General features: G+C 44.9%; 1 protein-coding gene across 1 annotated transcript in view; it reads left to right on the top strand.

The window, feature by feature from the left end:
- taf3 (TATA-box binding protein associated factor 3) overlaps positions 1-18,195 on the top strand; it is a 174,429-nt gene that overhangs the window by 150,057 nt on the left and 6,177 nt on the right. Inside the window, exons 4-5 of the mRNA XM_033040146.1 lie at positions 6,173-6,255; positions 17,764-18,028. Coding sequence (XP_032896037.1) covers positions 6,173-6,255; positions 17,764-18,028 — 348 coding nt within the window. The remainder of the gene's footprint in view (positions 1-6,172; positions 6,256-17,763; positions 18,029-18,195) is intronic.

The raw sequence follows: 18,195 nt of genomic DNA, 5'->3' as shown, positions 1-18,195 counted from the left end.
GCGCAAATACGATATCTCTTCATTGGTTCTGTTATTATCTGGTTCGTAAATGGCATCTGTGTCCACGAAAACCTGCCTTTACAGCGCCAGAGGCCCAGGTTCGATCCTGACTACGGGTGCTGCCTGTATGAAGTTTGTACGCTCACCCAGTGACCTGCGCGGGTTTTCTCCGGGTGCTCCGGTTTCCTCCCACACTCCAAAGACGTACAGGTTTGTAGGTTAATTGGCTGCAGTAAAAATTGTAAATTGTCCCCAGTGTGTAGGGTAGAGCTAGTTTAGCAGGGTGATCGCTGGTTTGCGTGGGCAGAAGAGCCTGTTCCTACGCTGGATCTCTAAAGTCAAAAAACATGTTCAAAAGACATTCAGTTTCTATCCTTAAGGATGGCCAATGATGTGCTGAATTACTGTGTAGATGCACCATCAGTTGCAAATCTCACCGTCTGGAAATCAAGCTCAATCCTTCCCGTCCACTGAGAGGCATATTTATTTACACTTCTCTCAACAAACCCGTGCAGTGTGAAGTCTTTATCTACTTACTGATGTTGCCACAACCTTACTCTTGCCCTTTCTGATTAATTGCAGTCTTACAGTTACACATTCTATTAGCATTTAAGTGCTTTCTGCTCTGCTCTGGATGGTCATATCATTGCAGGGCTCCCAACCTTTACCTCTCTTATCTGTTTCCCTGGAAATAATGCTGTGATACGGATGCACAGGTAACAGCACTCAATGGTGGCATGCATAGGCAACCATTAGTCTTGTGAGAACGATCTGAAGAAGGGTCCCGACCTGAAACGTCACATCCACTTTCTCCAGGAGATGCGGCTGGAGTTTAGAAGGATGAAGGAGGGGGATCTCTGCCACAGAAGGTAGTTGAGGCCAGTTCATTGGCTATATTTAAGAGGGAGTTAGATGTGGCCCTTGTGGCTAAAGGGATCAGGGGGTATGGAGAGAAGGCAGGTACGGGATACTGAGTTGGATGATCAGCCATGATCATATTGAATGGCGTGCAGGCTCGAAGGGCTGAATGGCCTCTACTCCTGCACCCAATTTCTATGTTTCTATAAAAACCTATAAAATTATAAAAGGACTGGACAAGCTAGATGCAGGAAAAATATTCCCAATGTTGGGCGAGTCCAGAACCAGAGGCCACAGTCTTAGAATAAAGGGGAGGCCATTTGAGACTGAGGTGAGAAAAAAAAAAACGTTTTCACCCAGAGAGTTGTGAATTTATGGCATTCCTTGCCACAGAGGGCAGTGGAGGCCAAGTCACTGGATGGATTTAAGAGGGAGTTGGATAGAGCTCTAGGGGCCAGTGGAATCAAGGGATATGGGGAGAAGGCAGGCATGGGTTATTGATTGGGGACGATCAGCCATGATCACAATGAATGGCGGTGCTGGCTCGAAGGGCCGAGTGGCCTCCTCCTGCACCTGGTCTCTATGTTTCTATGACCTGCTGAGTTACTCCGACATTTTGTGACCATGTAATAGCCAAGGTGTGATTGCCAGCGAAATGTCACAGAGCCATACAGCATGGGAGCAGGCCCAGCATGGAACTATGCCGACCAACACGCCCATCTGACCTCCTTTGGCCCATATCCCTCCAAACCCATCCTATCCAAGAATCTGTCCAAATGCTTTTTAAACATTGTGATAGTACCTGCCTCAACTACCTCGTCTGGCAGATCATTCCAGATTCCTGCAACCCCTACTCCTATTCCTACAACCCCAGGAAGCGAGCGGGCAAGATCATCTCTGACCCCTCTCACCCTGGCCACAAACTCTTTGAATCACTTCACTCTGGAAGGCGACTTCGGACTGTCAAAGCTGCCACAGCCAGACATAAAAACAGTTTTTATCCACGAGTAGTTGCTCTACTCAACAGCCAAAAATCTGTAGCCTCCCTTTGATCTGGTATTTTGTTGGTTCACATGATTGATCAATGGTGTTTTATCATTAATGTTTTATTATTATTAATGTTTAGTGTTTTCTGAGTCATTCGTAACTGTCACTGTATGTCATGTTGTTACTTGTGGGCAGAGGTGGAGATTGGCCGCCTCACCCAGCCTAGGCACCACATTTTCAGGGGGACTTCCTCGGAGATTCAAGGGCTCTCTCTCGTGATTTTGTCCGTATTAATGGTGGTGCCAGTTGCCAGAAAATCGGCGGTGGACCTGTATTTTGCCCATAATCTTGTAAATCTATTAAAAAAAATCCCTCTGCCTTTTATACTATAATCTAGATGATCACACTTGATAAGATTTTGAGATTATATGCATTTATCACCTAATAATCTTGTTTGCAAATTCTCTGTTGGCAGAAGCAGAAGGTTTTAAACAGTCAACTGTTCATCATTTGAAATAAAAACGATGTACTTTAATCTTGGTTATCCCAACATTTCTAGCTTAGTGCAGCCTTTAATGTTTGATCATTTTCACTGTTCCCCTGCTGTAACAGATGCCTAGTTTTATAGACTATTCCCTGCTATAGGATCTTTGGACTATTCCACTTTCCTCTGTCTTATAGTTTGGTTTAGTTTAGAGATACAGCATGGTAACAGGCCCTTCGGCCCACCGAGTACACGCCAACCATTGACTAAACTAAACTAAAAGATGGCAAGTAAACCTTTGTTGTCTGTATGGAGGGCTTTAAACATCATCCTATGATGATTCACTTTGTTGGTAAGCATTCCATCTCCAGTCAGGATAGGTAAAGAGCATTCCTTTCCTCCGGAGATGCTGCCTGACCCACTGAGTTACTCCAGCATTTTGTATCTATCTTTAGGAAAATAGCAAGTGGACTTGTTTTACGCCGTTTCTTTTACGCCAAATAATATCAGTCAACATCGGATAACGGTCTGTGAAATCATTTATCACTAGATCTTGCACGAGCCATAAATGGATCACTTTATTTCACCGGTTTCTACATAAACAGTTGCTGCAAGAGAGATCACAATAAGCAATGCCAAAATATTGAGACACATGGAACTGCAGATTCAAGATTCAAGATTCAAGAGAGTTTATTGTCATGTGTCCCTGATAGGACAATGAAATTCTTGCTTTGCTTCAGCACAACAGAACATAGTAGGCATGAATACAGAACAGATCAGTGTGTCCATATACCATTATATAAATATATACACACATGAATAAATAAACTGATAAAGTGCAAATAAACAGATAATGGGCTATTAATGTTCAGAGTTTTGTTCGAGCCAGGTTTAATAGCCTGATGGCTGTGGGGAAGTAGCTATTCCTGAACCTGGTCGTTGCAGTCTTCAGGCTCCTGTAACTTCTATCTGAAGGTAGCAGGGAGATGAGTGTGTGGCCAGGATGGTGTGGGTCCTTGATGATACTGCCAGCCTTTTTGAGGCAGCGACTGCGATAGATCCCCTCGATGGAAGGGAGGTCAGAGCCAATGATGGACTGAGCAGTGTTTACTACTTTTTGTAGTCTTTTCCGCTCCAGGGCGCTCAAGTTGCCGAACCAAGCTGGTTTACACAACAAACGACGCAAATGTGCTGGAGTAATTCAGGCAGCATCGCTGGAGAATATAGATAGTTGACGATTCCAATGCCAAAATATCCTGGTCCTGCAGAACGTCTGACCACAGAGCCTTGTGCCTATTCACAACATTGCATGAGCGGCAGGGTGGTGTAGCGTTAGAGTTGCTGCCTTACGGCGCCAGAGACCCGGGTTCGATCCTGACTACAGGTGCTGTCTGTGCGGAGTTTGCACTTTCTCCCCGTGACCATATGGGTTTCCTCCAGTTGCTCTGGTTTCCTCCCACATCCCAAAGACGTGCGGGTTTGTAGCCGTGTGGAATTGGCATCTAAATTGTCCCTGGTGTAAACGTGGTCGATGCAAGAGTGGGATAACATAGAACTCGTGTAAACGGATGATCGATGGTCGGCATGGATTCAGTGGGCCGAAGGGCCTGTTTCCATGCTGTATCTCTAAATAAAAATAAAAAGAGTATGTTACTTAAACTTCAATCTTGCCATGATATGCAAGCACTTTGTAATTAAGAAGGCACACGTTGTTCTTTTTTATTTAATATTTATTTTTTAGTTGCATACGTTTGTGGTGCAAGAAATCCATTAATCCTCCTTTCTGGTTGGCATCTCCTAACAAAGTCGTTTCATAACCTCCTAGATTTTCTGCTTGTTAACCTTGAATTGGAAGAAAATCCAGTTTGGAGAGAATAATAATAATAATAATAATAATGGATGGGATTTATATAGCGCCTTTCTAATACTCAAGGCGCTTTACATCGCATTATTCATTCTCTCCTCAGTCACACTCGGTGGTGGTAAGCTACTTCTGTAGCCACAGCTGCCCTGGGGCAGACTGACGGAAGCGTGGCTGCCAATCTGCGCCTACGGCCCCTCCGACCACCACCAATCACTCACACACATTCACACACAGGCAAAGGTGGGTGAAGTGTCTTGCCCAAGGACACAACGACAGTATGCATGCGGGATTCGAACCGGCTACCTTCCGGTTGCCAGCCGACTACTTAGTCCATTGTGCCATCTGTCGTCCCAAATGGGTTATAATTGTCGAGCCTAACACCTGCCGGTAGCAAAAAAAGACTAGAAATCGTATTGGGTTGCCTTCAACTCCTCCACAGTAGTTTGGCATTCAAATTACTGAATTATCCACTTTGTCCTCAAGTGTTATTTTATCGTTTCAATCCCTCCATGAGATTAGCGACAAGGAATAGCCCCTACTGGGGTCAGATATTTAAACGTGGGCAGTCCACATGCAGCAGAACCTAATCTCCACAAGAACTGCCATAGTTTAGTTAAATTCAGAGATACAACGTGGGAAAAGGTCCTTCAGCCAACTGAGTCCACGTCGATCAGCAGTCAGCTGTGCACTAGTTCTATCCTACACACTAGGACAAGTCACACAAGCCAGTTAACCTACAAACCTGCACGTGTTTGGAGTGTGGGAGGAAACCGGAGCACCCAGAGAAAAACCTATGCGATCACAGGGAGAAGGTGCAAACTCCGTACAGACAGCACCCGTAGACAGGATCAAGGACCCGGGTCTCTGGTGCTGCGAGGCAACAATTGTTAGAGTTTGGAGATACAGCGTTGAAACAAGCTCGACAGTCCATGCTGACCAGTAATCGCCCTGTACACTAACCTAAACACAATGGGGACAATTTACAATTTACAGAAGCCAATTAACCTGCAGGTCCTTGGAATGTGGGAGAAAACCGGAGCACGCCGGAAAAACCCACGCGGGTCACAGGGAGAACGTGCAGATTCCGTACAGAGAGCATCTGAGGTCAGGATCGAACCCGGGTCTCTGGTGTTGTAAGGCAGCAACTCTACCGCTGCACCACTGTGCCTCACTAGTTAGGAGAAGTTCTGCCATCATAAGGATCTAAGGACAAGCAACAGTTCCGCCGTGCTATCATTACTGCATTTTATAGTGCAAAAATATGTAAACGGGAGAAAAATAATTACAGCTCTAAATGATCTAAAGGGCTTATATTCACTGGAATTTAGAAGGATGAGAGGATATTTTATAGAAATACAAAATTCTTAAGGAATTGGACTGGCTAGATGCAGGAAAAATTTTCCTGATGTTGGGGGAGTCCAGAACCAGGGGTCACAGTTTAAGAATAAGGGGTAGGCCAATTAAGACTGAGATGAGGAAAATCTTTTTCACCCAGAGAGTTGTGAATCTGTGGAATTCTCTGCCACAGAAGGCAGTGGAGGCCAATTTCTCTGGATGTTTTCAAGAGAGAGTTAGATATAGATCTTCGGGCGAACGGAATCAAGGGATATGGGGTGAAAGCAGGAACCGGGTACTGATTTAGGATGATCAGCCATGATCCTATTGGATGGCGGTGCTAGCTCAAAGGGCTGAATGGCCTACTCTTGCACCTATTTTCTATGTTTTGATCTGAATTGTTCATCAGAGAATTTATTTCCAGGTTGCAGAAAGACTTAGTGTCACAAAGATAGCCCCATAATGTTGTAATTGATGCAAAGCTGGAGTTGCAATGTATTTTACTGTCATGACTGGTTTTGTGTATACATAATATCCAGTATTTATCAGCATGAAATTATTTGAACATAATGCGAAAATGCACCACCTGTATGGTAATAGCTAGCTTACCAGATATTATAATTACCATTGTGTTTCTGTGGCAGGCAAAACCGGAACCAATTATACCAGCTCCCTCCCCTGTTATTCCAAGACTTACCCTGAGAGTGGGTGCTGGCCAGGATAAAATGTGAGTACCGTATTTTTTCTAAAGTTATTTAGCGTATTTACTCTTTGCATTAAAGTGATCTCCAGTGTGTTCGAGTGGACGCAGCCCAGACCATCACACAAACCAACCTTCCTTCCATCGACTCCATCCAACACTTCACGCTGCCTCGGCAAGGCCAGCAGCATAATGAAGGACCAGTCTCACCCCCGGTCACTCCCTCTTCTCCCCTCTCCCATCAGGCAAGAGGTACGGAAGTGTGAAAACGCACACCTCCAGATTCAGGGACAGTTTTGTCCAAAGATCCTACAGCGAGCAAGATGGTCCACTCGACGAAAAAGACGTAGTACGGTCATGGGCAGATTCATGGGTAATTTTCGGCCCCATTTCCATAACCGGCTTCCGTCTCCGCACGAAAAATACCATAGGATAATAGTGTGGAGACGGAAGTCGGTTACGGAAACATCCTCGTAAAAATAAACGTTATTTGGGAAAAATCATTTTCAGAATTTTAATTTATTAACACAAACTTTTCCTCCGCAACGTTGATTACACTGCGAGTCGGGTCGGGTCGGGTCCCGTTATGGAAATGGATGGAAAAAAAAAGCCCACGTTCCGCTCCGTTGCGTACTACACGTCAGCCCGTTGCATTTAGCAGGAGTGGTCTATCTTGCTCCGCTATAGGATCTTTGGTTTTGTCCCAGTTGTTATCAGGCTCAGGCGGCTGAACCATCCGATCACCAACGAGAGAGTGGTCCTGACATACTATCTACCTCATTGGAGATCTTTGGACTCTCTTTGATCGGACTTTATTGGACTTTATCTTGCTCTTCATATTATTTCCTTTCTTACGTATCTGTACATTGTGGATAGCTAGATCACGTAATCATGTATTATCTGGTTGGTTAGCTCACAATGAAAGCTTTTCACTGTACTTTGGTGCCCATGACAATAAATCAAACTAAACTAAACTAAGCTAACCTCAACAAAACAACAATGGTATTTAATTTCTATATCAGAAAATAATACTCCCTGGTACTATAATGCAGAAAATGGATGACCCTTTCTGATATTAATTTGATGCTGGGATTCTTGGGTTACAGCTCAGGATTAAATGAATAAATTGTCAACTTAAACAAATCTTCCTACTCACTTCAGTCAATCTCTTTCTGCATGTCCAAGGTATTATTTTTTATCTCCTCACGCTCCTTTCAGGAAGAGGAACCCTTTATCTCTTCAGCCAAGTTAAATGTATTTAGTGGTAAATGTAATGAGAAAGGGAGACTATGAGAAAGGGAGACTATTGTGTGGATGAAGCAGTTTTGATTTTTCCATCTTGGAGAAAAAAGGTTCTGACTGTCCACCCTATCTACCCCTCTCATAATTCTATATACTTCTTTACCAAAGCCAATTAACCTACAGACCTGTACGTCCTTGGAGTGTGGGAGGAAACCGGAGATAACCCACGCGGGTCACGGGGAGAAGGTACAAACTCCGTACAGACAGCACCCGTGGTCTGGACCAAACCGGGATCTCTGGCGCCATGAGGCGGCAACTCTACCGCTGGCCCAAGTGGGAAGAGCTGACAAATCGGTTGCAAACTGCTCAACTTATATCCACGCAAGATTATTCCTGCACGTATAAGTACCGGCAGGAGCCAAAACATTGGTGGAAACATTGAATGATGTGGGTTGAACGATTCTGCAAGGCAGATAGTGAAATCCAAATGAGGTTTAATTCACTATCACACCGGATTCAAGGCTTCCCTATAAAGAGTTTATCTGTAGATGTGATCGCCTCAAAAAAAAAATAATAATTGCCTTCCTCACTCACTTCATAAGATCTTATCCTCCAAGGTCTGAAATTTAATTGGCTTTTGTCGGTTTTAAACATTCATCTGCTGTGACCAGGTGAGTTTGAACCAGTGATTTATTTAAACTCATCCTTTGTACAATAACCAACTAACTGCTAATGTAACTGATTGCGTCGGATTTATTGGGTTTTAAATCAAATTAGTGGTAAATTTCATCAGGACTATTGGTGCCATTGCAGCAGCAGCTTGTCTCCTCTCGTTTGTTACTTTGATGTAGCTTTTTCTAAGGGCTACAACTTTCAGCATTTATGTGGATCTGTTTCCACAGGGCTAGACATTTATGTTTTCAGTCCTATTCACAGGACTGTATTAAGTCCAGTATTAAGAGTAAAGTGTTGCTGCTGGATTTTATAGACTGCTTTTACATCTGAAAAAACATCGTTCAGGGTAAGCTGAAATTAGACACAAAATGCTGGAGTAACTCAGCGGGACAGGCAGCATCTCTGGAGAGAAGGAATGGGTGACGTTTCAGGTCTGCACCCACCTTCAGACTAATTGTAGTTGTGGGGAGAAAGCTGGAGGAGACAGGGCAAAGCCAAGCAAATTCATTTCACTGCACCTTCGGGTGCATGGGACAAATAAAATTGGAGCGGCTGGGCTTGTATACTCTGGAGTTTAGAAGGATGAGAGGGAATTTTATTGAAACATATAAGATTATTATGGGTTTGGACACGCTAGAGGCAGGAAACATGTTTCCCATGTTGGGGGAGTCCAGAACTAGGGGCCACACACAATTTAAGAATATGGGGTAAGCCATTTAGAATGGAGACGAGGAAACACTTTTTCTCACAGAGAGTGGCGAGTCTGTGGAATTCTTTGCCTCAGAGGGCGGTGGAGGCAGGTTCTCTGGATACTTTCAAGAGAGAGCTAGATAGGGCTCTTAAAGATTGTGGAGTTGGGGGATATGGGGAGAAGGCAGGAACGGGGTACTGATTGTGGATGATCAGCCATGATCACATTGAATGGCGGTGCTGGCTCAAAGGGCCGAATGGCCTACTCCTGCACCTGTTGTCTATTGAATGGCGGTGCTGGCTCAAAGGGCCGAATGGCCTACTCCTGCACCTGTTGTCTATTGTCTAAATTGACTTTGACTTTGAAATGGTGGGTGGATGCATGTGAGAGGGGTTTTAATTGACAGATGGTGAGAAAGGCCAGCATTGAAAAGACAAAAGTCTGTGAGATGCCTCGGCAAGGCCAGCAGCATAATCAAGGACCAGTCTCACCCCGGTCACTCCCTCTTCTCCCCTCTCCCATCAGGCAAAAGGTACAGAATTGTGAAAAGGCACACCTCCGGATTCAGGGACAGTTTCTTCCCAGCTGCTATCAGGCAACTGAACCATCCTACCACCAACTAGAGAGCGATCTTATCCTCCCATATACCTCCTTGGAGACCTTCAAACTATTTTCAATCAGACTTGCCTGGAAATAATCTTAGCACTAAATGTTGTACCCCTTCCTCCTGCATGTACACTGTGGACAGCTTAGAAACATAGAAACATAGAAATTAGGTGCAGGAGTAGGCCATTCGGCCCTTCGAGCCTGCACCGCCATTCAATATGATCATGGCTGATCAAGTACGGTCTTTCCGCTGACTGGTTAGAATGCAACGGAAAAGCTTTTCATTGTACCTCGTAACATGGGATATTAATAAACTAAACCAAACTACGGAGACAAGAAGAGAAGAGGTGTGAAATGTGAAGCCAGGCGTAAGGGGTGGAATGGGACCTGAATCCGTCTATCACGTGCCAGGCTTTGTCCCGTTCACCACTTTTCTTCCAGCTTTCTTCTCTCTACGACAATCAGTCTGAAGCAGGGCCCCGGCCTGGAACATCACCTATTCATGTCCTCCTCAGGCTCATCATTAAATCCATGGCTCCTATTTCTACTGAAACCAGCTAATTATTTGTTAAAAATACAGACATATTTTGGGGAGGCACGGTGGCTGCCTCACAGCGCCCGAGTCCCGGGTTCGATCCTGACTACACGTTCTCCCCGTGACCACGTGGACTTTCTCTGGGTGCTCTGGTTTCCTCCCACACTCTACCCTCTTCTCGCCTCTCCCATCAGACAAGAGGTACAGAGGTGTGAAAAAGCACACCTCCAGATTCAGGGACAGTTTCTTCCCAGCTGTTATCAGGCAACTGAACCATCCTATCAACAATCAACCTAACCAAAAACGTACAGGTTTGTAGATTAATTGGCTTTGGTAAAAATTGTAAATTGTCCCTAGTGCGTAGCATAAGTCTAAGGGGATAGTATGGGGATCGCAGGACTCGGTGGGCCGAAGGACACATTTCCGCGCTGTATCTCTAAACTAAACGAAACTAAACTTTCAAATGGTGTAAAATCGAATTTGTCACTTCTGGCTCAAGTTACACATTTGTAACGTTCTTCCCGTTTATCCACCCATTTTAAATGAAAGTGAATTAGTCTGTAAAACGTTGGGCAGGATGAACATTTCTGCCAGCCATGGTCTGTAGAATGAAGTTTTCACGATAATTGAGATTGCTGTGCCAATTAAATCTATCTTCCTTGTTCGTACAATAGAGAAAAAAAATGTTTTGTTTTGAGGTGATTGACTCTCTTATGAGTCTAAAGAGTGTGGTTAATGAACAGTTGTCTAAAAGCTACGGAACTAATTGTGTGACTTAAGTGAGCAAAGCACTATCACGATCAGGTAATTTATATGGCAGGCAGTATAATGTTTGTACACAATAGCTATATAATAGGATTATTAATCTGCTGGCTTTACTTCCTGTGTAACATAACTGTGTATCACCTTCCATCAAAATGTATGCTGAGTTCAGTTTATTGTCACGTGTACCGAGGTACAATGAAAAGCTTTAGAGCGTGCTATCCAGTCGGCAGAAAGACAATACTTGATTATAGTCGAGCCATTTACAGCGTGTAGATACGTGATAAGGGAATAACATTTAGTGCAAGGTAAAGCCAGCAAAGTCCGATCAAGGATAGTCCGAGGGTCACCAAAGAAGTAGATAGTAGTCTGAAGAAGGGTCTCGACCCTAAACATCACCCATTCCTTCTCTCCGGAGATGCTGCCTGTCCCGCTGAGTTACCCCAGCGTTTTGTGTCTGTCTTCGGTTTAAATCAGCGTCTGTAGTTCCTTCCTACACTAGTAGTTCAGCACTGCTCTCTGGTTGTGGTAGGAGCATTCAGTGGCACTGATTCAGCGGCATGGTGGCGCAGCGGTAGAGTTGCTGTCTTACAGCGAATGCAGCGCCGGAGACCTGGGTTCGATCCTGACCACGGGTGCTGTCTCTGCGGAGTTTGTATGTTCTCCCCCTGACCTGCGTGGGTTTTCTCTGGGTGCTCCGGTTTCCTCCCACACTCCAAAGACGTACAGGTTTGTAGGTTAATTGGCTTTGTAAATGTAAAAATTGGCCCTACTTTATACTATAATGGCTCAGTTGTAATCATATATAGTCTTTCTGCTGACTGGTTAGAACGCACTGAAAGCTTTTCACTGTACCTCGGTACACGTGACAATGAACTAAATTGTGGCATCAGTTATGTGATGAAAAGATATAATGTGCCAGAATTTTTAAAAAATATGACGGTCTCAGATACACATGGTATTTTTATTGGAATCCTTTATTTCCAAAAACATATTCTCAAATGCAGAATATTGGATATTTGGATATTTACATTTAATTGCCTGCAACAATAATTTTGTCAGGAGCCGGGAGTCATTTCCCAGGCTGTAGCTCCGAGTTCACGGGACATCTGTGACTGTCCCTGAGCCTTTTCCAAAGCTATTACTTTAGGAAGGAAATTCTGCTTCAGATAATGGCTTCAAAATCCCTTTTAAGTGCAGGCCTAATAACGTCCTGTCTTTGTGCATGTCCCATCCGCACTGATTAAACTGTTCAGTAGCTGTTTGAACCAATTCCAGTAGGGGACTCGAGCATTATTTTAAACTTTTTACTTTCCCACATAGAAGTGAGATGAAAAATACTCTACTTATGTCTGGCAAGCAGTTATTTGAGAGGGTCACAAGTAGGTTATCCCTCTTCCGGCACCCATTTTGAGTTCATGATCAGTTCAATTTAATCACTATTACATGTTAGGTCAGCGGCAGGAATCATTTCTACTTTCCTTAGGGAAGAGGAATTTTGCAGCCAGACATCCTTTTGTAGACGAAGGGATTCAAAGTAACATTAGCAAATTTGCAGATGCCGCAAAGCTGGGTGGCAGTGTGAACTGTGAGGAGGATGCTTTGAGAATGCAGGGTGACTTAGGCAGGTTGGGTGAATGGGCAGGTGCATGGCAGATGCAGTTTAATGTGGATAAATGTGAGATTATCCACTTTGGTGGCAAAAATAGGAAGGCTGATTACTATCCAAATGGCGTCAAGTTGGGAAAAGGGGAAGTACAACAGGATCTGGGGGTCCTTGTTCATCAGTCAATGAAAGTAAGCATGCAGGTACAGCAGGCAGTGAAGAAAGCGAATGGCATGTTGGCCTTTATAACAAGAGGAGTTGAGTATAGGAGCAAAGAGGTCCTTCTGCAGTTGTATAGGGCCCTAGTGAGACCACATCTGGAGTATTGTGTGCAGTTTTGGTCCCCTAATTTGAGGAAGGACATTCTTGCTATTGAGGGAGTGCAGCGTAGGTTTACAAGGTTAATTCCCGAGATGGCGGGACTGTCATATGCTGAGAGAATGGAGCGGCTGGGCTTGTACACTCTGGAGTTTAGAAGGATGAGAGGTGATCGTATTGAAGCATATAAGGTTTTTAAGGGTTTGGACACACTAGAGGCAGGAAACATGTTCCCAATGTTGGGGGAGTCCAGAAACAGGGGCCACACAGTTTAAGAATAAGGGGTAAGCCATTTAGAACGGAGACGAGGAAACGCTTTTTCTCACAGAGAGTTGTGAGTCTGTGGAATTCTCTGCCTCAGAGGGCGGTGGAGGCCGGTTCTCTGGATACTTTCAAGAGAGAGCTAGATAGGGCTCTTAAAGATAGCGGAGTCAGGGGATATGGGGAGAAGGCAGGAAGGGGATGATCAGCCGTGATCACAGTGAATGGCGGTGCTGGCTCGAAGGGCAGAATGGCCTACTCCTGCACCTATTGTCTATTGTTTTAGTCCAGTTTTTTTAGTTTAGAGATACATCCCGGAAGCAGGCCCTTCGGCCCACCGTGTCCGCGCCGACCAGCGACCCCCGCACACTTCCACTATCCGACACACACTGGGGACAATTTACAATTATACTAAGCTAATAAGCCTACAAGCCTGTATGTCTTTAGAGTATGGGAGGAAAGCGGTGAAAACCCACGCAGGTCACGGGGAATATGTACAAACTCCGTACCGCCAACACCAGCTAAAATGCAGCAACTCTACCGCTGCACCACCTTGCCACAGCAATTTTTTTGTAACAACTTTATTCAAGACATCTCAATATTAGGGAGATGCTGGAGCTCTCTGAGCCATACACCCACCACCCTTTGTGTGAAATAGTTACCCCTCAGATTCCTCTTACATTTTTCCTCCCTCACCTTAAACCTATGTCCTCTGGTCCTCGATTCACCCACTGTGGGCATAACGTCACTCACTGCTGTGCCAGTCTACTCGATACTGAATGTCCTCTGGTCCTCGATTCACCCACTGTGGTCATAACGTCACCCACTGCTGTGCCAGTCTACTCGATACTGAATCATCCCAATTATTGTGTAGGAAGGAACTGCAGATGCTGGTTCTTCAGAAGGATCTCGACCCAAAACGTCACCCATTTACTTCTCTCCAGAGATGCCGCCTGTCCCGCTGAGTTACTCCAGCATTTTGTGTCTATCTTGGGTCCCAATAATTATTCCATTTGGAATCCATTCACTGTGCCTAACCATTGCGTGAAGTTGAAAGTGAATGCTAAAATCAGAATAGATTAAAAATGAGATGGGATCATGAGAATTAGATCATCAGCAGAGGAGCCGAACTTCAAATGTTACTATTGAATAAATAGACCTGAGTGAATTCTGTCCAGGTTCGATCCTGACTACGGGTTCCGTCTGTACGGAGTTGGTACGTTCTCCCTGTGACCGCGCGGGTTTTCTCCGGGTGCTCCAGTTTCCTCCTACACACCAAAGTCATACAGGTTCGTAGGTTAATTGGCTGCGCTAAAGATTGTAAATTGTCCCTAGTGTACAGGGTAGTGCAAGTGTATGGGGTGATCACTGGTCGACAGGTACTCTGTGGGCCGAAGGGCCTGTTTGTGTGCTGTATCTCTAAACTAAACTAAACTAGAGATTTATACAAGTTTGTCTTATCAATCAGAATACTGTTAATCCTTAAAATTTTGATTCAAATTTATTTTTGATCGAATGCTGTAAAAGTTAAAGACCTGAGATAAAGTACTTTGGCCCTGAAAATCTATTGCTGTACTCTTCTATCAACGTCAACTTTATTTTTAATCTTTTGTTTACTGTGTGCCCTTTTCTGAAGTCAGAACGACATGTTAAGGAAAGGTCACTTTGTTTGTCTCCTTCTTAAATAATTGCTGTCTAGGTGTAATATATCCTTCAAGGTTCGTCTAATGTAATTTAACATTCATTTTAAAATGGTGGCTTTACTGCTCACATATCAGTTTCCAAAGCAGCAGTAGCATAACCTAATGCCGTTAACATCCAAAGGTTTTTTTTACACATAAGAGGCTCCAAGAACGAAAGTCCTAGCCTGCCAAACCTGCTGCATATGAGGAAAAATAAAAAAATGCATGTTTCTCAATCGCACAATATATAACCGACAAACACATATGGGCCTGTCCCACTTACGCGTTTTCTTTCGGCGACTTGCCGGCACCTGCCACAAGTCTCCGAAAATTTTCAACATGTTGAAAATCCAGCGGCGACCAGAACAAGGTACGACTCTTTGGGCTGAAGAGTCTGAAGAAGGGTTTCGGCCCGAAACGTTGCCTATTTCCTTCGTTGCATAGATGCTGCCGCACCCGCTCAGTTTCTCCAGCATTTTTATCTACCTACGACTCTTTGGGCGACTACTCACGACCATACAGGCTTCACCCCGCGACATGTCACCAGGGTGTCGCCTGTATGGTCGTGAGACTACTATTTCAGACTTGTTTTTTACATATCACTAAGGTTTATCAGTGTGTACCTGATGCTTCAACCAGCCTGGAAGAAATTCTGTTAACCTTCCTACGTAAACTATATTCAGTATGGAGGTGAAAATTTTGAATCAGGATGAGTCAAACAAATATAATTTCTTGTAATCCTTCAATGATGACTTTCATTACATTTTGATTGCACTTAAGTGGTGGTTGACATGACCTTTCAGACAGACATCCCCCTGGAGACATTCGAGACTTGTAAAAATAGTTTGGCATGGTCTGACACAAAGGACATTGTGTACTGTACTCTTGAAAGCAAACGAAAAATGCAGAGATCACTGAAAATGAATGCGAAACATTTGCATTAACTACTGAGTGTACAAATTTGTAATTGAGGTTTTTTCTAATAGTGAACAGTGACATCCGTAGCTTGATTTTTTTCTCTGATTGAAAGGGCTAATTATTTTTGAAGTTGAAGATCGTCTGTAACTGTATTTATGAGCATGTTGCCAGGACTCGATGGGCCTGAGCTTATAGTGCAAGGTAGGACTGACTAGGAGCACAGGAATCTGAGGGAGATCTTACAGAGGTGTCTAAAATCGCAAGGGGATTAGATAGGCTGAACGCACTGTCGTTCACCCAAGGTAGGCGAATCAAGAACCAGTGTACAAAGGTTCAGGGTGCGAGGGGCAACATTATTAGAAACCTATGGGACATCTTTGTCATTCAGAGGGTGGTGGATGTAGGGACCACTTGCACCCCCAGCAATCTCATTGGAGCTTGTCAGACAGCATCTATGGATGGATAGAGGACATTTTGGGTCGGGATCTTTCTTCACACCCGGAATGTCACCTATCGCTGTCCTCCAGAGATGCTGCCTGACCCGCTGAGTTGCTCCAGCACTTTCTGACTTTTTTTTAGTAAATCACCATCTGCAGTTCCTTGTGACCGCAATATCGTCGCAGCTATTGAATCCAAGATGTCGCCCAAGCCATTGACCGCAATATCATCGCAGCTATTGAATCCAAGATGGCGCACAAGCAAGGCAACTTTCTGCATGCTGTTCCCAGAAGTGGATCTGCTATCGTTCACTACAATCGCTCCACTCTTTTAAATCTTTATTTCAACAGCAGCATTTCTTACACTAACTATCCCAACTATCATCTCCGCTCAGATAGACCTGCAAGCTATCTCTAATTGGACTTTATCTTGCACTAAACATTATTCCCTTTATCCTGTATCTGTACACCGTGGACGGATTGATTGTAACCACGTAGTCTTTTCGTTGATGATAGACACAAAATGCTGGAGTGACTCAGCGGACCAGGCAGCATCTCTGGAGAGAAGGAATAGGTGACGTACCGGGTCGAGACCCTTCTTCAGACTGAGAGTCAGGGGAGAGGGAAACAAGAGATATAGATGGTGATGTAGAGAGATATGGAACAAGTGAATGAAAGATATGCAAAAAAAGTTTAAAAGTTACTATGATCGAGGGAAGGTTGTGCTAACTGGATAGCACGCAACAAAAATCTTTTCACTCCACCTCAGAACACGTCACAGATTAGTTTAGTTTATTGTCACGTGTACCGAGGTACAGTGAAAAGCCTTTGTTGAGTGCTAACCAGTCAGCGGAAAGACAACACGTGATTACAATCGAGTTATTTACATGATGTGTATAGTGTAGTGATAAGGGAATAACGTTCAGTGCAAGTTAAGCCAGTAAAGTCCGATCAAGTGTGTAAAGGGCCTGTGCCACTTTCACGATCTATTTCGCAACCTTTTTTACTCGTGGACATTTTTCCTCATGGACAGGCTAGGAAAACGCCCCGACCTACTTGATGCCACGAGTACCTCCGACTAGCATCACGACCTACCTACGACCTACCTACGACCTCGTGACGACCATGTTGCGAGTATGAGTCAAGGGCAAACTTGGCAGAGGCCGTGAATTAGGTCGTGAAAGTGGGACAGGCCCTTAAGAAAGAACTGCAGATGCTGGCAAAATCGAAGGTAGACACAAAATGCTGAAGTAACTCAACGGGTCAGGCAGCATCTCTGGAGAGAAGGAATGGGTGGCGTTTCGGATCCCGAAACGTCACCCCTTCCTTCTCTCCAGAGATGCTGCCTGACCCGCTGAGTTACTCCAGCATTTTGTCCCTCCCAAAGTCCGATCAAGGCTAGTCTGACAATAATGGTAAATTAACCAAACTAAACGTACCTAACTAACTGAGATCACCGCGATGAAGAGTGGCGGGCACCAAGCCATTTAGAACGGAGACGAGGTAACACTTTTTCTCACAGAGAGTGGTGAGTCTGTGGAATTCTCTGCCTCAGAGGGCAGTGGAGGCAGGTTCTCTGGATGGTTTCAAGAGAGAGCTAGATAGGGCTCTTAAGAATAGCGGAGTCAGGGGATATGGGGAGAAGGTAGGAACGGGGTACTGATTGGGGATGATCAGCCATGTTAACATTGAATGGCGGTGCTGGCTCGAAGGGCCGAATGGCCTACTCCTGTACCTATTGTCTATTGTCTATTGTTTATTGCATCCATTAAATTGTGTTTCCTGTGTCTCTCTTCTTCCAGAGTCATCAGCAAAGTGGTCCCAGTGACAGAGGCCAAGCCGTCGCCTCCCACAGCCCACCCAAAGACCCCACCGCCTCCGTCGCCAGCACCTGCGCCCATCCACATCGCCGCGGCTCTCACTCCCGTCCCCCTCACCCTGTCCACGGCTGTCCCCTCCCCAGCCCCCGCCCTCCCCGCGGCCTCCCCCGCCGCCGCTTGCTCCGCATCAGGGACGTCCAAGACTCCGGTCAGGAGCGTGGTGACCGAAACCGTCAGCACTTACGTGGTGAGTAAATGCTCCGTGCGTTCGCATTCTTCCCAGCTTCGCGTTACTATTGCTATTCTCACGACCAAATAACTTGGAGATTTCAAGAACTCGGTTTCCAGACAGCCCAATAAAATCATACAGCAGACCTCACCTAGGCTGGGTTTACGGGGAGAAGTTCAAGTTCA

Source organism: Amblyraja radiata, chromosome 21 (assembly GCF_010909765.2).
Source record: "Amblyraja radiata isolate CabotCenter1 chromosome 21, sAmbRad1.1.pri, whole genome shotgun sequence".
NCBI lineage: Eukaryota > Metazoa > Chordata > Chondrichthyes > Rajiformes > Rajidae > Amblyraja > Amblyraja radiata.
The sequence above is the reverse complement of the archived record's forward strand: the minus strand, read 5'-3'. Positions and strand labels throughout refer to the sequence as shown.